Here is a 27,202-nt window from a genome sequence, read left to right as displayed (position 1 = left end):
TCATGTGCATGTAAAGGCAGGCGTCCCAAAACTTTTAGCAATATAGTGTATGCTAACAAAATGAATTAGGTGGCGTTTACAAGGCGGAGGTCTGAAACCAGCATTCGGCAGATTTATAGATTTCACATCTGAAATAAAGGCGTATACACGTTCTCTGAATCACACATTTGAGAAATGATCTTAGACTGTTTCTACGCAATAATTTATAAACGAGGCCCTGTATTTAGGCTTGAAATATGGAAGCAGATTAAAAGCTATCCCTGCTTATTTATAATGTGCATAACATCTTGACTGATATATTAACCTTTCGTTTGAGTTAAGTATTAAACGCTAGTCAACGTCAAGGGTTGATGTCTGACAAACTACACACAAACAACTATAAAACCATTTTAGTTTAATTTACATTTAGGTTACAACCATAAATCCAATGCCCACATCTGAGTACCGGATGAAATGCAGTTACACAAAATGCAACACTGTTTACATAGGTTAATATCTACCGAACTTGAGGACTTAACTTTGTGTTTAAAATTGAAAGGCGGAAAATACCAACAAGCTTCAATGTTATGACTTGGTAGATGAAAAAAAAAAAAAATCTGTCAGGCTACTTTGATATGACCTCTTCTTCGCCCTCAAATCATGTGACTGCTTTATTGAACATAAATATACATCACATTTGTATTTTAAAAAAAACATGCTTGTAAACATAAATGTCATTGTTCATTTGGAGAATTGATTTGATCTGCCGATGAAGCTGCAAATGCATGTTAATCTCTAAAACCTCTTTTGTGAGGCTTGAAATATAATTTCTTTGGAACTTAGAGCCATTCGGACAAAGAATTATGTAGCCAGCCAAGAATTATTGCTTCTTTTAAGACATGGCCAGTGTTTACACCTTCCTGAAAACACTTAATTCTTTCCATGGACTAATATTTAGCGAAAACAAAATTACATTTGTACCATTTCATTTAGATACAGTATTAACAGAATGTCCAAATTTCCATATTACCACCAAAATGAAAGAAAGTGAATTATAGGAAAAAGAGAGCGTCAGGCAGGAAGTGAGGTAAGAGGACCGTCATGCTAGCTTTAAATGCAGTCGATGCTATTAGTTGTTGAATGCTTTTCATTGACCTGTTGAGGTAAATAGTGTTTTGAGGAGTACAAGCGCTAGATTCTTTTTTGTCCCCCAGTAATGACCGACTATAAAGAGATGTAAGATGAATGACGCGAGACACAGAGAAGCTGATCTGTGGAGCAGCAGTTGTTTGGTGAGGATGGACCAGGTTTTCCAGCACCAAACCTTTCTAGACTTAGCTTCTCCTCAGTGCTGAAGATGTCATTGATTCTGCCTCTTTGAGAGGTACCTGTTGGACAAGGAGACGAAATCATTAGGGTAGGGTTGTAAAGATCATTCATTACACTACACATTTTATTGAATTACTTGCATATTCTTAATAATGAGTCCAATTGATCACAATTAGTCACACATCTTATTTTGGGGGCTTTTATTCCAGCAAATATATTACATTATTGTGGAAGAGAACAGCATTGAAGAGACAAAAAGTGTTTTTTTTCCATATTATTAAGTCCCAGTGTTATTAAATAGTATTAATATTCCATATTATTAAGTCCCATATAGTCGGTCACAGTCCATAGCAGTGCTTTTTTAGTATAATTGATATACTTGATCTCGTTTTTGTTCAAATGTATTTTCTCTTTTTAATTTTAATTCAAGTTAGTAATTTTGTTGTTTTTGTAATTGTTATTAGTTTTTTTGTTTAATATGTCTGTATACAGCCAGTCTCGACCTAACTGCAGTTTGTCGCCATAACCGACTTGAGTGGGCAAATGCTCACATTCGATGGTGTCTGGCACTTTGGGGAGGTGTTCTCTTCACGGATGAATGCCGGTTTTCACTGTACAGGGCAGATGGCAGACAGCGTGTATGGCGTTGTGTGGGTGAGCGGTTTGCTGATGTCAACGTTGTGGATCGAGTGGCCCATGGTGGCGGTGGGGTTATGGTATAGGCAGGCTTTATGTACAACAAACATTTTATTGCATTTTATTGATGGCATTTTGAATGCACAGAGATACCGTGACGAGATCCTGAGGCCCATTGTTGTGCCATTAATCCATGACCATCACCATGCATGGCCCATGTTGCAAGGATCTGTACATAATTCCTGAAAGCTGAAAACATCCCAGTTCTCCCATGTCACCCATTGAGCATATTTGGGATGCTCTGGATCGGCGTATACGACAGCGTGTTCCAGTTCCTGCCAATATCCAGCAACTTCGCACAGCCATTGAAGAGAAGTGGACCAATATTCCACAGGCCACAATCAACCACCTGATCAACTCTATGTGAAGGAGATGTGTTGCACTGCGTGAGGCAAATGGTGGTCTTACCAGATACTCACTGGTTTTTGGACCCCCCCAATACAGTAAAACTGCACATTTTAGAGTGGTCTTTTGTGGCCAGCCTAAGGCACACCTGTGCAATAATCATGCTGTCTAATCAGCATCTTGATATGCCACACCTGTGAGGTGGATAGATTATCTCAGCAAAGGAGAAGTGCTCACTAACACAAATTTGTGAACAATATTTGAGGGAAATAGACCTTTTGTGTACATAGAAAAATTCTTAGATCTTTGAGTTCAGCTCATGAAAAATGCGGGCAAAAACAAAAGGTGTTGCGTTTATAATTTTGATCAGTGTATTTTAGTACTTCACCTTAAACTAAATACAATTGGCAAATAGCTGAAATAAAACAAATTAACTGAATATAAATATATTCATTTTTATTTCAAGTATTTGTTTTGGTTTTAGATTTAGTTAATGATAATGCGCCCTGCCACAAAGCAATCCATTATGACTACCTTCCTAATATTGTGTTGGTCTCCCTTTTGCTGTCAAAACAGCCTTGACCCGTCAAAGCGTGGACTCCACTAGACCCCTGAAGGTGTGCTGTGGTATTTAGCACCAAGATGTTAGCAGCAGATCCTTTAAGTCCTGTAAGTTGCGAGGTGGGGCCTCCATGGATCTGTGGAATTTGGAGGCCAAGTCAACACCTCAAACTCGTTGTTGTGCTCCTTAAACCACTCCTGTACCACTTTTGCTTTGTGGCAGGGCGCATTATCCTGCTGAAAGAGGCCAGAGAATACCGTTTCCATGAAAGGGTGTACATGGTCTTCAACAATGCTTAGGTAGGTGGTATATGTCAAAGTAACATCCACATGGATTGCAGGACCCAAGGTTTCCCAGCAGAACATTGCCCAAAACATCCCACTGCCTCCGCTGGCTTGCCTTCTTCCCATAGTGCATCCTGGTGCATGTGTTCCTCAGGTAAGCTACGCACACGAACCTGGCCATCCACATGATATAAAAGAAAACGGCCACCTTCTTCCATTGCTCCGTGGTCCAGTTCCGATGCTTACGTGCACACTGTTGGTGCTTTCGGCGGTGGACAGGGGTCAGCATGGGCATTCTGAATGGTCTGCCCCATACACAATAAACTACGATGCACTGTGTATTCTGACACCTTTCTATCAGAACCAGCATTAACTTCTTGAGCAATTTGAGCTACAGTAGCTCGTCTGTTTGATGGGACCACACGGGCCAGCCTTCGCTCCCCACGTGCATCAATGAGCCTTGGCCACCCATGACCCTGTCACTGGTTCACCACTGTTCCTTCCTTAGAGCACTTTTGATAGATTCTGACCACTGCAGACCGGGAACACCCCACAAGAGCTGTAGATTTGGAGATGCTCTGACCCAGTCGTCTAGCCCTCACAATTTGGCCCTTGTCAAACTTGCTTAAATCCCTACGCTTGCCCATTTTTCCTACTTCGAACACATCAACTTTTGAGGACAAAAAAAAAATTCACTTGATGCCTAATATATCCCATGCACTAACAGGTGCCATGATGAAGAGATAATCAGTGTTATTCACGTCAACCGTCAGTTGTCATGCCTGTGTGTGCGCGTGCATGTATATGTATATATCAAAGTCAAAATGTCATAAAGTCCTCATTTCTCAAATGCCGTTGTAGCTTTTATTTTCTGTGAATGAGTTACATAGTGAATACAGTATTTTATTCACTTCACCTTTCCCAGTGCTTGTGGTTGAGACCAGAGAAGTCATCCAGCTTAGCGATTTCCTTCAGATATAGAGACAGCTTGTAGAGCTCCTTGTCTTTCTCACGGTTTAAGTGTGCTTTCATGAACGGTCTGATCTGTGACCAATACATGGAGAAGAAAACATGTTTAAAACCATTTAATACAGTTTCTTATAAAGCAAACACAAAAATAAGAGACAATTATTCGACACAACGCTAGTTCTCTGATACTGAAATGATTTTGAAGAATTTCACATTTCATGTTTAGTTTTTAACTGCAGCTGCCACTTATACAGTGCTGGGTAGATTACTTACATTCCATTATTTGTTATCAACAACATGAATTGCATTCAATATTACATTACATCATGGTTTCCCAGACTGGGGTTTATGATGGAACTGCAGGGGTTTGTGAGTTTAATTAAAAGCTAGTAATTAAATCATAAACATTAAAAAGAATAAAAAATTATAATAAAAACTCGTTTGAAAGACAAACTGCTTCAAAACACATAGCAATACATGGTTAAATGAGTTACTGAGAGATAATTCAAATAATAATTCATTTGTTCGTCAGGAGCTGATTAGATATGCAATGCTGAGAAAACACTCCTAAAAAGAAATGATTTCTATAAAGCCAGCGGTCTTATGCTTTGTGGCCAAGTAATTATAGCCACATGACTAGTGGCTGGACTGTGTGTGCAATTTCACAAAACTAAAAGACTTTCTAAATGTATAAGCAAATCCTTTAGAAAGGAAAAGTTAAAGCATGAAAAAGAAGAATAAGGAAGAAACAATAAATCAACGATTTACTGTCATTGTGTGAATAATATGTAGTCATGTAATCAATAAAAAAGTTGGATTACGAGTATTTTACATAATCAGTTCTACCCAGCACTGCACATATATATACACATATATATATACATATATATAATATAATATATATGTATATATATGTGTGCCAGAAACAGCCATATTGTGCTTGCTGTCAATTATCTTGCGAAGAAGCATCTAAACGTTCCATAAAGTTTGGAAAGGTCAAAGTAAATGACTAGAACAGGGATTTTGCTCAATGTTGCAATGATTGTAAATTGTGAGGATACACTGCCGTTCAAACATATGAGATTGTCTCTGAGATTTTTTATGTTTATGCTCACAAACACTGTATAAATGTGTAATAAATATTATAACAATTCACAACCATTTTCTATTTGAAAATATGTGATATGATGGCAGAGCTGAAATTTCAGCATTACTCCAGTCTTCAGTCACATGATCCTTCAGAAATCATTCTAATATGATGATTTGCTGCACAAGAAACATATATTTTTATTACCAATGTTGAAAATGGTTGTGCCGCTTCATATTTTTGTGGAAATCCTGATACATTTCTTTTTTTCAGAATTCTTTTATGAATAGAATTTTCAAAACAACAGCATTATTTGGAATATTTTCTAACAATGTAAAAGTCAATTTAATGCATCCGTGGTGAATAAAAGTATTAATTTCTTTTAAAAATACAAATCTTACTGACCCCAAAACATTTAAACAGTAGTGTGTATTAATCCAGAATAATTTATAAGAAAAAAAACCCCACAATGTAGAACAAGAATTGATTTGGAAGGAACCCAGGAGCCTAAATATTCCTAATTAATTCCCCATTTTAATCAGAAATAAACTGTAAACTAGAGCTGCACGATTCTGAATAAATAACTAAAAAACTATTTATTAGAGGTTCTGACAAAATGTTATTTGCTGCAGTCTGCAACCTGAATTATTATCAGTCTATTAACTCAGACTGAATGAATGATTCAATGACTCAAATACTTTCATTACTGTATGAATCAGCGTTTTTGAACAAATCTCTTGAATGAATGATTCAATGGCAAATACATTTTTTAACAGTCACTTGTCGCCACCTGGTGACGTAACGATGTAATCGATACAATTTTATTTGTTCAAATTTGTTATTTGAAGGGCCATGTTACATTCAAAAGATGATTTACTCTATTTTGATCGCTACCGCAGACATCAGTTTATATCCAAACTATAAACTTATCCTAGTACTTCTGTGATAAGAATATTTGTAACAGAAATAATGATATTGTGTGGTTAAAAAGGCTGTTTGTGAAGCGGTTTTATACTTATACATGACAACTGCTCTCTCTGGATCAGCTGCAGCAGCAACACAGTTCTGAATGTTCAGGTGTTATTTTGTTAAAGGTTTAATAGATGCAGATGAACCGCATTGTCATTAAAGGTCCCATGACATGAAAATCACTTTATGAGGTTTTTTAACATTAATATGAGTTCCCCTAGCCGTTCTATGGTCCCCCAGTGGCTAGAAATGACGATAGGTGTAAACCAAGCTCTGGGTATCCTGCTCTACCTTTGAGAAAATGAAAGCTCAGAAGGGCCAATCTGGAATCTTCCCTATATGACATCATACAGGGAAAGGTTACCTCCTTTTTCTCTGCTTTGCACGCACAGAGAATTTGGAGAAAATGGATTCAGTTTATTTTATACATTTAATTCAGTCGCAATGTCAGCACAGGCTTTACAAACAGACTTTTACGATATGGATTCAACAGCACCGCCACAAACAGTGAGTAACAGTGTTCATTAATGCCTGATCTGTGATCAGTGATTTCTGATGTGCAGCTAATTATTCAAGTTCACACAGACTTTCTTTCTAAATCGTTTAATACTGTTTATGCATCAGTGAATCAAGCCAGTGACTAAACGATCAACTACACATTGTTTCTCTTAGTAGCATGAAACAAATCTGTTATTTAAATGGTGATTAAACTACAGAGAGCGATCAAATAGGGATGAAACGGTATGGAAATTTCACATCACGATTATAGTGACCCAAATTATCACGGTTAACAATATTATCACGGTTTTCCTTAAATTAGATGAAATTGTTCAAAAAGAATAGATGCACACACTGAAATCATTTCAACAAGTTTTATATTTGAAAATCAACAAACAACAAATAAATCAAGCAGCTCTATGCACTTTAAGCTAGATTCTGTGGGATTTCCTTCCTTATAATGGCCATTGTCAATAGCAACGTATAACGCATAATGATAATTTGGTGTAAATATATCTAATATTATCTCAAGCAATATTCTCATCAGTGTTCTATCAGCTATGACATTTAAATCTAGCATATTTTGTGTATGAGCCCAAACAGTATCCTAGTGAAATAATGCATATCCATATTTTCCTATGATTTGAGTTTATTTTCTTAAATATCAAAAATACCTGACACCTAGACGAACACTCATTTTCAAGTCATTTTCTTCTAATGCTATAGAAGTTAGAAACGTGTATAATCTTGTATGTAACTTTAGAGACGGTCCCTGAATTCGCGAACGTCAAGCCAACTTTATGCCAGTCATATCAGATGCGCTGTGGTTCTGCTGTGTTTGTTTGAAACAATTTTCGCTGCTGAAATAGAACAAAAACAGTCAATCCCTGTATGACGAATGAATCTCCTGCGTACATCGCATGTTTTCAGTGAGTGAGAGCGCGCTCTGAACAAAACTCCGGCTAATCTGAACGCCTCTGATTATTAGAAACACGTGTGGTTGTTATAATGCGTAACGCGATTATAACAGATGGCTTATGAGAAGACTATAATAAGTTCAACCGCCAAAGTGGCTAGTGTGAGTGATAGTAATACCAGATGTAGTTTTAGTATTGAGGTCAAAGTCCACTTGCCTTGCGTTCGCAGATGTGAAGTGTTTCCCCCTATTACAGCGACTTTATTCTGGCATGTTCCGCAGACAGGGTGACCATTCGATTAAGTTTCCCTCAGGACTTTTGTAAAAGCCAAAATATGACCACACCTCAGATTTGGTCCTTTTAGAAGGCTGAACAATCCCCCGAGTGCGGTCACTACCTTCAGCCATTTCTACTCATTCAAAAAACAGTGCTGGGCGCTGCGCCAGATTGACGCTGACTGGACAGGACGAGTTTTCAAAATCGAGATAATCACGAGCGGTTTTAGTGATTATTCATTTTTAAACGATATTACTAACCGTCAGTACATTTTATTGTGAAACCGGTAATCGTTCCATCCCTACGATCAAATGACACTCTTTATAATGGCCGAAGCTGTCAACTCACACATCGCGAGTGTATCTGCACACTTGCCCAAACTGCCGTTATAATGAATGACACTGTTATGCTGCACAACAAAGCTCTTACTGTATTCATATCGATGTTGTGTTTGCTGTTGGTTGTGGTGAAAGCATTTTGTGAGAGAAAATGCGTTGCAATGACGAGATCACTGCATTCACGCGATCAACAGACTAGACTGTCTGTCTACTCAATGCTCATCCCTGCAGCCTTTCATGTGATGAGAAAAGATCTAAAAATGCTGCTATAATCAACACTTTCACGATTCGTTAATCTCGACAGCTGTAATGGTAAAAAAAGTAGTAAAAGTATTCGAGAGGGGTTCCACGTGTAATACGCATTTCAAATGCAGAGATGTCAGCCAATCATAACAGTGGGCGTTTACACTGAAGTCTCACAGCAGACAGAAACAGAGCATTCAAACCAGAGAGAGGGCTAAAATCAGGGCAGAAAAATGCCCTTTATTTCTAAATTATGACATTTTATGATGTAAAAATCATACTAACAATATAAGTACACCTCAGGAAACATAAAAATTCACATCATGGGACCTTTAAGGAATGAGATTGCGTCATTTTAACGATTAATCGTGCAGCCCTATTGGAAACTAGACTCTAGCATACCTTCAGTCCATTCTGTGGATTCATGAGGAAGTTTCTTCCGATGTCATCAAACATAACCGTGTTCTTCCTGTCGTAGAACTCACTATATTTACCCCATATGACTCCCAGAGGCTTCACCTGAAACATGACATGCAGACATTATGCACTAATGGAACGTTTAGACAATGACGTGTTGTTTTTACTAGAATATGTCTGACCTCTACGACTCCTCTTTTAGGTGTGTGCACAGTGATCATCGCTGCACTGTCCAACATGAAGGTGATCTTGTAGTTTGGGTTGTCCGTCACCCCCAGTTCCTAAAAGACCACAATATAGAGTTTCATTGATTTATTACCAGTGTCACCATAACCTGAGGCAAATTCGAGGCTTGAGGGAAAACGGCACATTTCGGTAGAATACACTTTTAGCACATCAGCATATATAAAACCCTTATGATTGAAGATGTGGAAACAAAACAACAAGGACCTACTTTCATTTTAGCATCAATCCACTTCATACTTGTTGCGGCTAAAAAGGAATAAAAGAGAAACAAGAGATCTGAGTCCTTGAGCATCTTGAAGAGTCTGTGAAACTCGATAATCTAGATGGATACTTACACCAGATGACAATATCATAGTCCTCATATGCTGATGTAAGAAACTCGTGCAAGTACGGTCTCATCAGCTCCTGACCCGTCTCTGCACATGACTTATGATCTACATTTTAAGAAAAAAAAAAGCATATGCATTTATGTACACACAAACACACACATATATCAGTGGCGAGCTGTGACTTCTTTATCAGATGCGGATACGTCGGATGGGTTTGTTATAAAAGACGGTCGCTTTGGTGTTAGCTACTCAGTTGCTTACTCTCATGACACATAACACAGCTAAAAGTATTTTTAATATGCTGGACCTTTTATTGAAAGTAGCCTACATTTACCTGTTGAGAAATGCCGTCACAAGCACTGGTTAGAACTGTGATTGTGATGTTTGAGTTGGCCCGCGACGCACGAAAGGGACGTTTGCAAAATATGCTGTATTTTTGTAATTCTGCTAGGTGCCACTGAAACTATAAACGGTACGGTACATTGGCTTTTCAATTTAAATATATACCGAAAGTATTTTTTTTTATTAAGAATTTAAAAAAGTATAATATAATAAATATTAGTAGCCTATTATAAATAAAATTTGTAAAATATAAGTACAATAAATAGAAATATATACGTATTCTTTAAAAACTAGTTAAAATAATATAATGGCTTTAACAAACACATATCATTTAACAGCCTCAGATAGTTATGATTTCACTTGATTTAGTCCATTTTGTTTTGTATTAAATACAATGTGATTTTTGGCGATTGAGATCTGGCAGCACATTTTTCTGCTTGGGTGTTTAGTGGACAGCTTTCCCTGCGCATGAAATCCCCAATATACCAGCAAACCAATGAGAACTCCCGGAACTCTCAGTGAGTGGCAGATTTTAAGAAAATTACAGTCGTTTGGCAAATAAATAAATGACAATTACCTGAAAATTCTATCATGTAAGCCTTATGGTACACCTCAAACAAGGGAATTTATAGTAATTTATTGTGGTAATGTTAATTAGCAAGTCTGTGGATGTTGTATGAGGTATGAAGAACCTTCACAGCTTAAATGGACCGCATGCTCCTGATGCATGTGTATATAACATCAACACACAGTTGCTTTTCCTATCAAGGGACACTAGAGAATTCAAATAGAGCAAATCTTTGTATTTCAATTTAAAGGCGGAATGAAATGGAAGTTGCGATAGTCTTTTCTTTCCGATTGTGATGTAAACCGATCAGGCATAACATTATGACGGTGAAGGTGAAGTGAATAACACTGATTATCTCTTCATCACTGCACTTGTTAGTGGGTGGGATATATTAGGCAGCAAGTGAACATATTGTCCTCAAAGTTGATGTGTTAGAAGCAGGAAAAATGGGCAAGCGTAAGGATTTGAGCAAGTTTGACAGGGGAAAATTGTGATGGCTAGACGACTGGGTCAGAGCATCTCCAAAACTGCAGCTCTTTTGGGGTGTTCCCGGTCTGCAGTGGTCAGTATCTGTGAAAAGTGGTCCAAGGAAGGAACAGTGGTGAACCGGCGACAGGGTCATGGGCGGCCAAGGCTCATTGATGCACGTGGGGAGCGAAGGCTGGCCCGTGTGGTCCGATCAAACAGACGAGCTACTGTAGCTCAAATTGCTCAAGAAGTTAATGCTGGTTCTGATAGAAAGGTGTCAGAATACACAGAGCATCGCATTTGTTGAGTTTGGGGCTGCATAGCCGTAGACCGTCAGGGTGCTCATGCTGACCCCTGTCTATCGCCGAAAGCGGCAACAGCATCAGAAATGGATCACAGAGCAATGGAAGAAGCTGGCCTGGTCTGATGAATCACGTTTTCTTTTACATCACGTGGATGGCCGGGAGCGTGTGCGTCTCTTACCTGGGGAACATGGCACCAGGATGCACTATGGGAAGAAGGCAAGCTGACTGAGGCAGTGTGATGCTTTGTGCAATGTTCTGCTGGGAAACCTTGGGTCCTGCCATCCATGTGGATGTTACTATTGCAGGTACCACCTATCTAAGCATTGTTGCAGACCATGTACACCATTTAATGGAAACGGTATTCCCTGGTGGCTGTGGCCTCTTTCAGCAGGATAATGCGCCCTGCCAAAAAGCAAAAATGTTTCAGGAATGGTTTGAGGAGCACAACAACAAGTTTGAGGTGTTGACTTGGCCTCCAAATTCCCCAGATCTCAATCCAATCGAGCATCTGTGGGATGAGCTGAACAAACAAGTCTACACGCTCCATGGAGGCCCCACCTCGCAACTTACAAGACTTAAAGGATCTGCTGCTAACATCTTGGTGCCAGATACCACAGCAGACCTTCAGGGGTCTAGTGGAGTCCATGCCTCGACGGGTCAAGGCTGTTTTGGCAGCAAAAGGGGGACCAACACAATAATTGTCATAATGTTATGCCTGATCAGTGTATATTCAAGTGAAAACTTCTCGAACTAGACAAAATGTAGGGCAGGACTTGATTTTGTCCATCTGGAATTGATTGGATGGATGTGGTTTGTTATTGCTGTGATGTCATGTTAGTGATAGGTTGCCCCGCCCTCACACCAGTAAACACATCATCAGCGAAGAGAAGTCGCTGCAAGAGGGAGGGGAGTTATTTTGATTCAAGATTACGAGGGCACACAGATTCATAATAAATAGCGATATATTCCATAAAAAAAACAATTGTCAGTTTTGATTTGTCATGATGATTTTGCTATTGGCTAGATGGATTTACTCAGGGCTACATACATTACCAGATGCATGTGGTTTGGGTTTTAAAGACTCACCAAAGAGCGTATAGTCAATATCTAGAACAAGCAATCTTTTTCCTGGTCTTGGGGGATTTAACTCGTCAACTTTATAGTCTTTCACCCGACGAGCTATCTTGGCCAAATTCTCCTCTCTGTATGAAAGGAAGACAAATATAAAACATTGAATCGGAATAATGGGCTAAAATAGTGGCAGAAGTAAATTTAACTTATTCTAATTCATTAGTAAATATATATACACATATATACATATATATAATGTAAATTGACTAAAAGTTTTGGAGTGTGTAAGATACTAAGTCTCTTATGCTTACAAAAAGTGCATTTATTTGATCCAACATAGAGTAAAATTTATTCCTGTTATCAAAGCTGAATTTTTAGCATCATTACTGCAGTTTTCAGTGTCACATGATCCTTCAGAAATAATTCTAATATTCTGATTTGCTGCTCAAGAAACATTTCTTATTATTATCAGTGCTAAAACAGTTTTGCTCCTTAATATTTTTATGGTAACAATGATTTTTCAGGATTCTTTCATGAAAAGTTTGATATAAACAGCATTTATTTGAAATTATGTAACATAAAAAATGTCTTTACTGCCTTTTTGATCCATTTAATGCATACTAAATTAAAGCTACAATGTGTGATATTTTCCCCCATCTAGTGGTGAAAAGGTATATGACCATCCAGTGAATTTTAGTTTCTGTTCCTCTCAATTCCTCTCAATTTTTACTCCTGCGGTGGCCGATTTAGTCCAAGATTAACATGGCTTCCAGTGCGACCTCGTCCACATTCGACACGGTGCCATCGAGTGTTAAAACACGAAAGGCGAAGCTTGAATTTACGGGTATGTCCCTCTTTGGCTAATGTACTTTCAAGATGGAGGGGCAACATGGCGACCCGCATTCAAACCCCTCACCCGTATGTATTTTCAATGGCATATTATAAACTTACGAGAATACTTTATTACTTGAAAGAAGTAAATATACATTAATGAGCACATATATTTTTGAAAGAACTAAGTGTTTTTAGCTAAGAATAAACTAAAAAAGTTACACAGTGTAGCTTTAAATTATTCATTTCTTTAAAAAAAAACAATTCTTAGATATCCCAAACTTTTGAATGTGGAATAAATAACTGGTTTCACTGGCCTGTTTTCAACCTCAGTCACTTCCTCTTCAATGTCAAAGTCATTGACCACATCATCATTTTCTGGTGGAGGTGCTAAGACATCTTCCTATTGAAAGGGAACTCAAAGGTTAGGAGATCTTGCATTGTACAAAAACAAATATCCATTACACAATCTAACAAATGTGGATAAATATGCAACAAATTACCCATAAATACATACAATTAAACTCAGTAATATTACTAACCAAACTTTCCTCTCTGGTGCCCATCATCATAATTTTGGTATTAGGCTTCAATTTTAAGTCACCCAGTTTGACCTCGTCATCTGCTGGTTTCCCTTAAAAAAGAAATTTAAAATACATTTTTAAAATTAACTTTACATTTAACATATCAGACATAGGCCTGGTTTCACAAACAGGGCTCAGATTAATCCAGGATTAGGCCTTAGTTAATTTAGGACATTTCGGCAACTTTTATAAACATGGTGCGCATCTTGAGACAAAACAATGGCACCGACATATTTAAAGATAAGCCAATGCAAGTTGCTTTCAGTTAAAACAGCTCAAACATACATTTTAGTCTGGGACTATTTAAAGCCTTGCCTGTGAAACCGTGTCTGTTTTAAATGCCACTCACCTTTCACTTTCAACCCCAGGAGCTTCTGTCGTTCTGGAAGAACTCCTGTGAGTGATTTAATGGACTGTTTCAGATCCAGCACAGTGTCCTCCTCAGACAGTGTACTAATGGAGTACTCCTGCCCACCCCACTTGATAATAACCGAAACAGACATGCTGGTGGATGAGCTGTGAAAAGGGAGTTGTGTGTTATTTGCACATCATTGGAATGATTTTTGATATCAAATCAACTGTCAGAAACACAATGAACACTTAACGGAGTGCATCAGTATATACAAGGGCTGGACAATAACTGAAACACCTAGCTTTAGAACACAATCATATAGGTCACGCTTTAGATTAGGGTCCAATTCTCACTATTAAAGGCACAATATGTAATTTTTTGCCGCTAGAGGTTGCTTCTTCAAAACAAAGGTGTAGCTTGATGACGCCTTGATTTCGCAGAATCATTGGAGTTGTTATATTCACCTCTACAGTTGGTGTAAAAAAATCAGATGGGGCAGAAATCATATTCATGGATGAGCTAATGTATTAAAGGTTTATTAACGTTACTGTAGTATGAAGCAGGGTGTGGCTGAAAGTCTTCAGAGCTGAACGAGGCCACTGGAGCGATTGCTAATGAGAGACAAGCGTGACACACGGCTCGAGAGCAGCAGAGATTTTATTATGCCGCAGATGACCGCTTCCGCTTCTACCGGTGTCATGACAAATCAGGGTCCTCCCCAAACTGTCAGTTAATGATTATCCTAGGTATATATACGAATTACATTAATTTAAAATACACATAGCTTACTATATAATGCGTGCGGAAATACATTAGTCCACATTAAAACCAAATGACTTGGTTACACTTGATTAACTTAATAAATAATAATAGCATATTAAATGAATAATTGAACATCATTCATTTGTTTTATTTATAACTGAAATATTTGGACTTTTAAAACTTAATTTACCACAAAATTGCATCAGGCCAAATAGAAGATATCAAGGCTAACCACCTAAAAGTATCTGTATGCTAAAACATCTGTATGCTATGCTAGTATATAAGCTAACAAATACAGACATAAATGGTCATTTTGAAACAGTTGAAACAGAATTTATCATAACATGATTTTGTAGAAATTGTAATCAGGTGCTAAAGAGAGTACCTATTAAAAAGCCATTTGAACCAGTGGGATCACCCGGGTTCCTTTGGCACGCAGCACTGTTTTATCATATTAGATACAATTGAGTTTGTGTGAAAGTTGTGTTATAATACTACTCTGTGTGTTCGCTCAGCGGCTACTATGAGACACTTGTTGCACACGGCAGTGGGCTAGATCGATATTAGAAATGGTAAAACATGGTACTCGCTGTAAAACATGAAAACTAGATTTAAACAATAAGACTAACTGTGTTGAGCTGTATAACAATGATTGGTTTTCTGTCGATGAATGTACCCAAACAGTTGCACACCTGTCTAATAAAACACATAATATATTAAAGCGTCTTTGGTGTTTCCATGATTTCTCCAAAATAAAACTGGACATCGAGGGTAACGCGGGTATGATGTCATTGATGGGCGACACACGGACACGGTCAATCTCCTGGTTAAAATCGAAACATTCTTGGAAACATTTGGAATAATGCAAGTATAAGTCAACAAAACATTGTTCTTGTAGTTTTTGGATATTTTAGTCCAAAAATCTTACATATTGTGCCTTTAACTAACTATTAACTACGACTTTTGTCTCAAACTCCTAATTACTGCTTATTAATAGTTAAAGGGATAGTTCACCCAAAAATGAAAATTCTGTCATCATTTACTCACCCTCAAGTTGTTCCAAACCTGTATGAGTTTCTTTGTTCTGCTCAACACAAAAGAAGATATTTTGAAAACCAAGCAGATTCAAGCAACCATTGACTACCATAGTAGGGAAATAAATACTATGGTAGTCAATGGTTGCTCCATCTGCTTTGTTACAAACATTCTTTAAAATATATTATTTTGTGTTGAGCAGAACAAAGAAACTCATAGAGGTTTGGAACAACTTGAGGGTGAATAAATAATGACAGAATTTTCATTTTTGGGTGAACCATCCCTTTAAGTAGTTGTTGAGTTTAGGTATTGGGTAGGATTAAGGAATGTAGAATAAGGTCATGCAGAATAAGACATTAATATGTGCTTTTTAAGTACTAATAAACAGCCAATATCCAAGTAATATGCATGTTAATAAGCAACTAGTTAATAGTGAGAATTGAACCTGAAACTAAAGTGTTACCAAAATGTATTAGTATGGCTCCTTTTGCTGCCAGTACAGCATCTATTTGTCTTGGGAATGACGGATACAAGTCCTTGACAGTGGCCAGAGGGATTTTGCTCTTCCAGAACAGTGTCGAGGTCACTGTGACGCTGGTGGTTTCTGACTCGCTCCTCCAAGATATCCCAAATTGGCTCAAACATATTTAGATCTGTTGACTGTGGCGGCCATGGGAAATGTTCAGCTTCCCTTTCATGCTAATCAAACTATTCTGTCACAAGTCTTGCTGGCGTGTATTGGTACGTTATCATGCTAATACACGGCACCCTCTTCAGGGTACAATGTTTGAACCATTAGATGCACATAGCCCTCCAGAATGGTTTGGTAGTTCTTAGCATCAAGCACAGTAGGGGATGATATTGCAGCCCAAACCATCACTGATCCAACTTGTGCTTCACTGGGCAGCAACAGTCCGGGTGTTAAGCCTCTTTGTGGCTTCTCCACACCATAACTCCCACGATGTGGGAAAGACAGTGAAGATGAACTCCGAGAACAATATGTGTTTCACATTGTCCACAGCCCAAGATTTGAACGGTTGGCATTGATAAAAGCGACCAAATGTTTAGCTATAGCAGCCCGACCATGAATACCGAGTCTGTGGAGCTCCCGGCTAACAGTTTTTGTAGAAACAGGAGAGTTGAGGTGCGCATTTCATTCTGCAGTGAGTTGGGCAGCTGTGGTTTTATGTTTTTTGGATACAATCTGCATCGACAGAGGCTGCATCCAAAATCACATACTTCCCTATTATATAGTATGCAAAGAACAGTATGTGGCAAAAGAAATATGTCCGAAGTCACAGTACTCATAAAAGAGTAGGCAAAAAGTACCCGGATGATCTACTTCTTCCGGCGAGATTCTGAAGTGTGCAAACGATGGACACTTTACTATCCAATGAGGCCATGGAAGATGATTTGTAGATGGCAGTGAAGCTGGTAGGTCACACGATAATGACAACATGGCGAATGTAGTACGTCCAGACTACATTCATACTACACACACTCATACTATATAGAACATACTTTCTTAGCAGTCATGTTTAGCAGCCAGTTACTCCTGTTGGATGTGTGCTATGTGGTGGTTTGCACTTTGCAGACAATAGCTCTCAATACACCACAAAGACTTTCTGTCCTGGTCACAGATGCATCAGCGAGACACGCACCAACAATTTGTCCTCTTTTGAACTCGGCTATGTCTCCCATTATGTTGTGTGGTGTGGATAGCAATATTTTATGTGCAGCTGTGCTACTGCTCTGTTAATTCAACCTTCACACTCCGCTCTTACTGAACCAGGCCACTCATATATAGGTGTGAAACCTCCAACATTATACTGGCCAGTGTTTCAGTTTCATTGTCCAACCCCTGGAGATGTTACCTTGGTAACGCTACACCAACATCAGCAACAGAAGATTCCCACTGGTCAATACACAAGACAAATGGGTCAGGTGCTACATCACTGTAAAAAAATTGCAAATAACAACAATACAATCTAAGAAGATACAAACTAAGCCTATGTCATGATGATCAAGGAGCAGATATTACATCTCTATACGTCTTTGTAAAAAAAAAAAAAAAGTGTAACTTAGTTGATGTATTTGTTTTGCAATTCTAGACATCGATCAAGGGATGGGTGGATCTGGCATATTGCATTAGTGAACAAGCATGGATTAGCTTCATTAGCTGTTAACTCATTAAGTTATTTTGCATGAAATGCTTTAATGAGATCTGACCTGATAATCGTAATCGCGCCATTACCTTCTAAATGAATTTAATCTAAAACATCTAGACTAAACAGACAAAAAGAATAGGCAAAGGTTTCTCACGTACATAAGCTCCAGTTCATTCAAAGCTCAAGCTGTCTAGTGCAGGCACCGCTAGATTTGCTTTGTTCTTCTTCTCAGTCTCTCTGCTTATGACGGCCTGACTGCTGCGCCTACTGCCACCTGCTGTTAAAAAAGTAGATTGAACGCTATTTTTTGCTTTCTCTAATAAACTGATTTTCTGGCATTATTTGGGTTTAGCGTTTGGGTTTCAATTTACGCTCTGTCGACTAAATAAACGCATTTTCTGGGAGTTTTTTGTTGTTGTTGCGTGAGCTGTAGTGAGTTCGATTCTGCGAATCGGTTCTTTCAAACAGTTCATTTAAGGAACCGATTGAAAAACGACTCGATTGGGTTGCTTGCAACGGTGCCGCCACCACACCTTTTTTTCAGTATTTCAGTTCCCCAAATCATTTGTATGAAAATGTATTCCAAAATTGCATATATGTATAAATATTTTAGAGAGCGCGTATAGCTGACGCGATTCTCTGATTGGTGGAGATTTCTCTGTGGAACCATGGGTAATGTAGTTTCTCACCACAATTCTCGATTTTTAAAAAGCATGTTGAAATAGCCTAGTACAAGCTGATGGCTTCAACAGAAGCATATACCATCGATTAACAACTTTGTCGCTCATAGTAGATCTTTCTTTAAAGGTTTGTAAGTTATAGTTCAAAATCAATTCCTCTAGGGAGACATTTTTTTTAATTTATTTTTTTATTGCTTGACATACAAGATCCCAAAACGAACCTAAAAAAAGGCAAAGCTTAATACAATTCCAAGAAGTCCAAATAGCAGCAAACTGAATAAATAAATAAACAACATAAACCTTAAAAACGTAAAAAATAAAATAAACAATAATGAAAAAAAGACATAATTAACATTACACAAGGGGGTCATTCTCAAAAAATACAGTCGGAAGATTGCATAATGCAAGGGCTTTTTTGTTACATGAGTCTTAAAGCTACACTGTGTGATAATTTCCCCCATCTAGCGGTGAAAAGGTATATGACCATCCAGTGAATATTAGTTTCTGTTCCACTCAATTCTGATTTCGTTTTAACTCTTATGGTGGCCGATTTAGTCCAAGATTAACATGGCTTCCAGTTCGACCTCGTCCACATTTGACACGGTGCCATCGAGTGTTAAAACTTGAAAGGCGAAGCTTGAATTTACAGGTATGTCCCTACTTTCAAGATGGAGGGGCAACATGGCGACTGGCATTCGAACCCCTCACCTGTATGTATTTTCAATGGCATATTATAAACTTACGAGAATACTTTATTGCTTGAAAGAAGTAAATATACATTAATGAGCACATATATTTTTGAAAGAACTTTAGAATAAACTAAAAAAGTTACACAGTGTAGTTTTAAAGATTTGAAGAAGATCATTAAATCTTGCACTGTGTAAATTTTAGCAACATCTAGTGGTGAGGTTGTGAATTGCAACCGCCCACCGCTCACACAGCCCATTCAAAGCACATAGAGAAGCTACGGTGGCTGACACAGGACACAAATTTCAATGTCTGAGACAGCAGAGGCTGCGTCCGAAAACCTAGGCAGCTGATTTGCCCTGCTGCCTTATCAGACAATGACTTGTAACTGTGCGTTCACACTGCCGCCGTCGAGAGCGTCAAAGTGGTCAGAAGTCATTCATTTTCAATGGAAGCCCGGCGGCGAGCTCAGGCGAGAGCTGCGCGGCGCGTCTTGGACGATTTGGGCGTCGAGGAGAGTTGAAATCAGGTCAACTTTATTGTAATGAGCTATGACGCGGTTCGGCGGCAGCCGGCGGCAACCAATGGGAATGTAGAAGTGCTCCGCTTGAGATGATTCTAGAGAACGCAGTGCTGTAAACTTTGGTTCCGACCATATTAGTTCCCAAGCAAAATAGAGGAGAGGTTGATCACTGCTGGTGCGGCTGGTTTGATAAGAAGACGCGCAACATTATTTATACACCACACAAATGGCTTTTAATTGGTTTATTTCGTTAGCAAACATGTAACTATAATTGTTAAGTTCTTTCCATCGATCTGCTTTTTTTTTACTTTCACATTTAATTGATTTCATGAGGTTATCTTATACGGTTATACCCTACCTGTGCTCAGTTTGCATAAACGCCGATCAACATGATTGTTTGCTTTGCAGCCCCTTTAAATGCTGTTTCAAAAAAGACCAAGCATTCGATCTACGTCAGAGAGCGCGTCCACGAATTTTTCTACAGCGTCGATGGCAGGGCGGCCAGAGCGAAGTTTGATGCTCTCGCCGGCGGCGGTGTGAACGCACAGTAAGGCAGCGTTTGTGCATGAAAGGCACCTCACAAAACTGATTTCGGGAAAAAAAGGCAGTGTTTAATGATCTACAGCAAAATAGAGCGAGCTTTGGTGAGAACTAAAAAAAATTTGTATTACTACATTAATAATTTCTCGCTAGAAATGACATCAGAAGTGGAAAATGTTGTTTAAAAACGTACACAGAAACTGACCAGCAAACGCAACTTCGGACGCCATCTTTTTTTCTAGCTCAACTGTCAATGGAACGCACAGGATTGTGGGATATCAAAGGCAGCGAAGGATATGCTGCCTTCAAAACTCTATGAGATGAAGGCATCTTAGGAGACAGGAAGTGAAGCTAACTTAATTTCGGACGTGCTTTGATACCTTCCTACCTTGAAATGTGTCCTCCGAAGGCAGCATTTTCCAGGTTTCGGAAGCAGCTAGAGAGTAGCTCTACTGTAGAAATATTATCATGGGGCAAAATGGTGATTTTTACTGTAAAGGGACCCGCAGTGTGTGTAGATTTAAATGGCTCATTCTAAGGCTTTATACACCACTGAAAACATATTATATTGCATTTCTGTCAATCGATCCTCATAAATACTACACACTGCACCTTTAAAGAATCTGCATTTATGTGTGAAGTAATTGGCCAACATCACAATATTGTTAACCAAAAATTCACCATCATAAATAAAAGAAAAATACAAATATGTTATAGTTTTATAATCAAAGTCATGTATTACATATTCCAAACTTAACCAAAGGTCATCCAAGAATTTTTTGTCTTTTTAACAAACGGTGCACTCATAACAATCCAAATTAAATCTGTGTCTCAGGAACTCATTACAGAGATTAATATCATTATCATTATCATTAAAATGAACCTCTATGAAGAAATGAATGAGATTTTTAACTTCCGGAACACGATTGCTGCACATATGGGACCACGAAAAAAAAAGGACCACGAATCGTTCAGACCAGTTTTATGAACCAGTTCAACTGATCCAACTCACACCGAACGATTTGTTCACCCATCGCTGCCTGGTATCCGCCAAACGGAAGTGACGCGCTGAAGCCGGCGAAAGCGGTTGTTCGCGTTGGAGGAGTGTTCATTTTTTAGACTTTGTGGCTGTTTGTACCTCACTTAATCCGAAAAAATGGGTGATTCCGTTGCCGAGCACACGTCCCGACTTCAGCGACAGGTCAGCTTTGCAATAAAACGCTAAAAGTTTTGTTCATTTAAAAGTTGTGTTCATGTTTCCATGTGTTTCTCGTGTTCTGACGTAAGAGACTGAAACACGCATGCAGGTCTGACAGTCGCTGGCAACGTAACGTTACTGCACATTCAGCTCTGTTGGCATGTCATATGCTTTAGTCTAGCTTTTTCATTCAACTATAAAGATAATAAATCATGTCTGTACTGTACTGAGGGTGCCTTCATATCTAGTGAGCTGCAGATCTAGGCTGTGTTGAGGGTTATTGTATGAACAACATTAACAAAAATGTTGATATGAGCATCATGAAACTACACAGCTAATGCTTAAATGCAAATAATCCCAAGTATGTTCGTTAATGTGGTGTTTTTTCTTCTTCTTTGAACAGAAAGCCTATAGGCTTCAAAGTGAAACTAAAATAGAATGTTGTTGTTGTTTTTTTTGTTGAAGAAGGAACACGTAACAAACATAAAATAACATACAATAGAGCACACAAATGTGTGGCTTTAATTTAATTTAAAATTATTTTTTTTACAATTTCAAAGAAGACATAAAATATTCAAATTCCACTATTAACACCTTAAAGTTTGGGCTACTAAAATAGAATTGTGTAGCATAATAAACAATACTAGTTAATGTTAATGCCACAATCAGTTTGCACTTTGAAGTTCTCCTTACTGAGATATGTGTTATCTGATGTTTATGATTTTCATCCCTTGCCTACTTGAGATTTTCTGTGGTTTCGATTTGCCATACAGGAAAGAGAAATCAAGTTACTCCAAGACGAAATCGAGAGGCTGAGCGATCCACAGCAGCTGAACTTCACGTCTTCACAGCTGGATGAGCTGCGCGAGGAGAATTCCCGTCTGAAGTACCGCCTCAACATCCTGAAAACAGTGAGTGTGATGTGCTTTTCCTTTAAATGAGATGATTGTGATCTTTGTAGTGCGACAGTTTGACCTTCACTGCAAATGTTCAATGCATGTTCTGGGCAATTACATACATTTCACAGATTAAACCATGTGTCAGATTAGTTTACATACTAATGTAAGAATAAAATCCAATAATTTGGACATTTTATTGAAAAATTGGGCTGTTTGCTGAAAACGTATTCGCAAAGCTTTATTACATTGTAACAGGATCACAAAACAATCTGCACTGAAATTACGCATTATTTCATATTTTTTTATTCATCAGTATTGTATACTGATATATATAATAATTATCAGCTTATCGGTATCAGGCACTTTTTTAATCTGTGCATTCATATTAAAAATGAACCTTGATATCAACATTATGCTCTTTTTGGTCTAGAGCTGAAAATTTGGGTTGTGAAGGTCACAATGCGACGTTCACAAATGGAGAATGGCTTTCTCCATGACATGTTTGTTACATTGCTTGAAAATCTATTACAATTATAAATCAAATAAACGTGTGTTTTTCGATTGAATTAGGGATTGATTAAACAATTTGGCAGTGCTGTTATTGTTAACTAAAACTAAAAGGATTCGAAATGACGTTACACTTGCCTGTATATAATGCATTATTTATACTTTACAATGTACTTTATAATGCTTACATGATCTCATGGATGACTGTAACCATAGTTATAATACATTATAATATTTCATTTTTCATTTTGAAAATAAAATAAAAGCTAATTCAAGGTATGGTTAAATACTATAATAGGCTACGTTCACACTGTCTGTTTTTGGGAGTGACAACCGCATTTACTTAAACTCCGTTTCCACCGACATTACCTGGAACAATTTGTCCCAGGAACTTATTTTCCCCCAGACATGCTGCTGTCTGCATTTCCATTGTGGTCTAAAGTACCGTGAAGATTAGTTCAGTGACGTAGGACTGTGCGCAACTTTCCAGTTCCCACTGGATTTCGTCCTCCGCATATACAGTAAGCTTAATAAAGCCTGAACTTAGTCGTATTTTTTAAACTCCATTGTTGATTTGAATAGTAAACAACTCTTACTGCACGCACTAAACTACATACTTTTAGGTTGAAATGCTGCGTGAACTCAACCAATCAGCATGTTCAGCACCCAAGTTTCTGTTCCTGAAAGTTCCTGAACTTTGAAAAAGTACTACCTCGCAAAGCTGGGCCGTTTTGAGGGGGACATTTTTACCCAGAACTTTATTTAGACCCCAGTTCCTGTGGTCGAAACACACCATGTACCACCCCAAAGTCCCTAGTTCCTGGGGAAAGTTCCCGCGGTGGAAACACAGACTTTACAGTTGTGGTCAGAATTAATGGCACCCCTGGTAAATATGATCAAAGATCGCTGTACAAATAAATTGCATTGTTTATCCTTTTGATCTTTAGGAACATTTAAAGGGGGGGGGGGAAACACTCAGTTTCAGTCAGTCTCATGTCAATCTTGAGTACCTATAGAGTAGCATTGCATCCTGCATATCTAAAGAAAGGAGCTAAAGAATGTCGAGCGCGCGCCGCTGTTACTGTGTTGAGTGCGTCTGAAAGCTGCGTCATCCCTAAAAGCGGGAAAAAACTTTATTCAACATAAAAAATGGCTTTTAATCAGATACAGCCATACATCTATGATCCGGAATCAGACCCAGAGGCTGAAGTTGAACAGGAGCAGCAGCAAAAACTACTAGAGCAGGACATCTCTATGTGGTATAAGTTACACTAACTATATAATATGCTTAGCGGCTTGTGTTATTTACACATTTATACTTTAATTATATTGTGTGTGTGTGTGTGTGTGTGTGTGTTTACGCGTGGTTTGTGTAGACATGATTTGTAGTAAGCGGACTGGTTTTGCGCGTCAGGCTAGTGTTTACATAGAAAGACATGGAATAGTAGCGCATTTGAATGAAGAAGCGCGCTTATTTAGTTCAACATATTTCCCCATTCTTTGTGTATTGTTGTTTGGAGTGCTTTTACAATACACAAACATACACATATAGTGGCCAGCTAAACAAATGTACACACTATACATCGCATGCTCCATTGATCAATACGTGGTCATGTTTGGGCTACTTGATGGGCATAGGCAAAAACAGACATTTGAAGCAGTCTTACTCACTGCCTGCGGTTCCAACGTTGGGACCGCTCCATCCTTCAGTATTAGGCGATTTGAAAATCCGGAAAAGCAAATTCCATCCACTTTTGCCTTAACGCGGGGTTATTTGGCTACGAGCCAGCGCTTTGATGGGCGTAGCCTATTGCTTTCACTTGTCTCTCTCTCTCGCGCGCGCGCTCTTCCGGTAGAATTGTCCGTACGGCCCATACAAGGAAATTCCGCCCTGTTGACGTCAAGCGGACCCATGATCGAAAAAAACTTTCCGAAACTTATGACTAACAGGAAGTACTAATTTTGGCAAAGAAATACTCCCATCAAACGTCCACCTTAGCTTTTGAAACTGTGTCCATGTTTAGCATGGGAATCCATGTCTTTAACAGTGCAAAAAGATCAGTATGCATGAAACAGCATTTCACCCCCCCTTTAAATTGTCCAGCTATGACTTCTTGTTTCACAGGAGTATAAACATGAGGAAACACAAAGGCCAAATTCCATGAATCATCCATCACAATGAGTAAAACCAAAGAATATAGTTCTGATGTGCAGCAAAAGATTGTTGAGCTCCACAAAATAGAAAGTGGCTCTACGAATATAGATAGGTTTGGTGCAAACAGTGATAAAAAGTACCCCATGCCCACGGTTAAAAATACAGCTGGATCTTTAATGTTGTGGGCCTATTTTTTTGCTGGAGGTCCCGGACATCTTGTTCAGATACATGGTATCATGGATTCTAGCAAATACCAACAGATAATTTTTTTTTAAACCTGACGGCCTCTGCTAGAACATCAAAATCAACACACAAATGTGATTTTGCCATGGCTGTCCCGGTTCCCTGATCTGGACTCTATAGAAAATGAGTGGGGTGAACTGAAGAGAAGAAGCACCAACATGGATCTGGGAATCTGAAGGATCTGGAGAGATTCTGTATGGTGGAATGGTCTCTGATCTCTTGTCAGGTGATCTCCAAACTAGGCATGTGCCGGTATCAAATTTTCATGTTGCGATTAATTGCTGAAGCTTTTATCACGGTATACGGTATTATCACGATATTGAAATAAGTTGCATATTATGAAAGTGTTGTTAAAAAGCGATATTAAAAAAGTGTTGTCATACTATAACAGGTTAAATCACTTTCTTATAACAAAAGAACCAAACATTTAAATACAATAAAGCAATACAAAAAAATGTATAAAGTAAACAAATATTTAAAACAGATTAAAGTGCAAAATAATTATAAAGAACAATAGGTATGCTGAAATGTACATTTAACTAAGATTAATAAATGCTTTAGAAGTATTTTTCATTGTCAGTTTGTTAATGAAGGAACTAATGTTAAATAATAGAGCCTTGTAAAGTGTGTGATTGAACAACAGTCAGAACATATTCAAACAATATCTAGGGCATGTAATTTAGTCCAGATTAAAATATAAAATGCAAGTTTGAAAATGAATAGCCTTAAGTCTTTAAGTATTATGTATTAGGTTATGTGATTACTGGGGAAACGGCTGCATTTCTGCTGTTCCGTCAGCGCCCTCTGCTGTCGAAGAATGAATGTGCACTTCAGCGAGTCTCCTCATTCCGCCATGTGCTCGGCTCATGCACGGTCTATTTATATCAGTGCGTTCCTCTTTGACATGTTTTTCATTTTAAACGGTTGATGGGTAAAGTATTCTTCAAATTCATTCTAAAAATCGGAATAATTCGTAATAAATAATTATTCACGGTATTTTGAAGTGCCCACGATAACAATATTGTGCATGTTCATTATTGCGGTATATCGTATTACCGTTTACCGGCACATGTCTACTCCAAACTCATCAGGCATTATAGAAGAAGACTCAGAGCTGTTATCTTGGGAAAAGGAGGTTGCCAAAAGTATTTAACGAAAGGGTGCCAATAATTTTGGCCAATGTGTTTTGGGAAAAGCATTTATTTCATAATGTGATTTACCCCCCACTTTCAATTCTTTTATTTCAACGAAAGGTTTGATTTTTGCAAACTTCTTGAATGAAAGATCAAAAGGATAAACAATGCAGATTTATTTTTACAGCCATCTTTGATCATATTTACCGGGGTGCCAAAAATTCTGACCACAGCTGTACAGGTGTTTCGAAATGTCCCCGTTCACACACCAACTTGCAGTAGCATCTCGAATACGGTCTGTATGAAAGTCAAGCCCGTTTTCTCTTACCAGTGAACCAGAAAACTGTAAAACCTCACTTTTGACACAACAAGAGTTCATCCGTAAAATCTTCGTTAACTGACAGCAGCGTTATATCTGGGTGGAGAGCGGAGCATTTGAGTAGTGCATGAAACACAAAACTGACACGAGCAGTGCCCTGTAGAACAGTGACTGGATCTAAAACCTTCAGATCACACACAGCTCACATCTTCATTGCTGTATGTTACCGAAACCAAACATGAAAACCCACAACACACACTAGACACGCATTTGTTTAGCGCAAATCGTCTCTCTCGCACTGTATGACTTGACAGACAACTAGTTTTCCTGTCCGTTTCCATTCACATA

General features: G+C 38.3%; 2 protein-coding genes across 4 annotated transcripts in view; one reads left to right on the top strand and one right to left on the bottom strand.

The window, feature by feature from the left end:
• Window positions 1–374: 374 nt before the first annotated feature.
• ublcp1 (ubiquitin-like domain containing CTD phosphatase 1) lies at window positions 375–18,418 on the bottom strand. Of its 3 annotated transcripts, none has more exons than XM_079835351.1 (12): window positions 18,129–18,418; window positions 17,677–17,717; window positions 14,003–14,169; window positions 13,612–13,703; window positions 13,387–13,472; window positions 12,254–12,369; window positions 9,491–9,589; window positions 9,364–9,401; window positions 9,092–9,190; window positions 8,895–9,011; window positions 4,112–4,239; window positions 375–1,367 (listed from the first exon to the last, which is right to left on the bottom strand). In XM_079835351.1, exons 3-12 carry the CDS (start codon window positions 14,154–14,156, stop codon window positions 1,340–1,342), a joined length of 957 nt encoding a protein of 318 aa, XP_079691477.1. In that variant the 5' UTR covers window positions 14,157–14,169; window positions 17,677–17,717; window positions 18,129–18,418; the 3' UTR covers window positions 375–1,339. The 3 variants fall into 3 exon arrangements, with proteins under 3 accessions (XP_079691477.1, XP_079691478.1, XP_079691479.1); XM_079835352.1 differs by having other exon boundaries at window positions 376–1,367; window positions 17,677–17,757; window positions 18,129–18,215; XM_079835353.1 differs by lacking the exon at window positions 17,677–17,717 and having other exon boundaries at window positions 376–1,367; window positions 18,129–18,215.
• A 3,038-nt stretch (window positions 18,419–21,456) lies between these two features.
• The window catches only part of rars1 (arginyl-tRNA synthetase 1), a 43,634-nt gene continuing 37,888 nt past the window's right edge, over window positions 21,457–27,202 (top strand). Inside the window, exons 1-2 of the mRNA XM_079835344.1 lie at window positions 21,457–21,601; window positions 22,372–22,509. Coding sequence (XP_079691470.1) covers window positions 21,557–21,601; window positions 22,372–22,509 — 183 coding nt within the window. The 5' untranslated portion in view covers window positions 21,457–21,556. The remainder of the gene's footprint in view (window positions 21,602–22,371; window positions 22,510–27,202) is intronic.

This window comes from Gobio gobio (genome assembly GCF_949357685.1).
Source record: "Gobio gobio genome assembly, chromosome: 14".
In the NCBI taxonomy this organism is placed as follows: Eukaryota; Metazoa; Chordata; class Actinopteri; order Cypriniformes; family Gobionidae; genus Gobio; species Gobio gobio.
The sequence above is the reverse complement of the archived record's forward strand: the minus strand, read 5'-3'. Positions and strand labels throughout refer to the sequence as shown.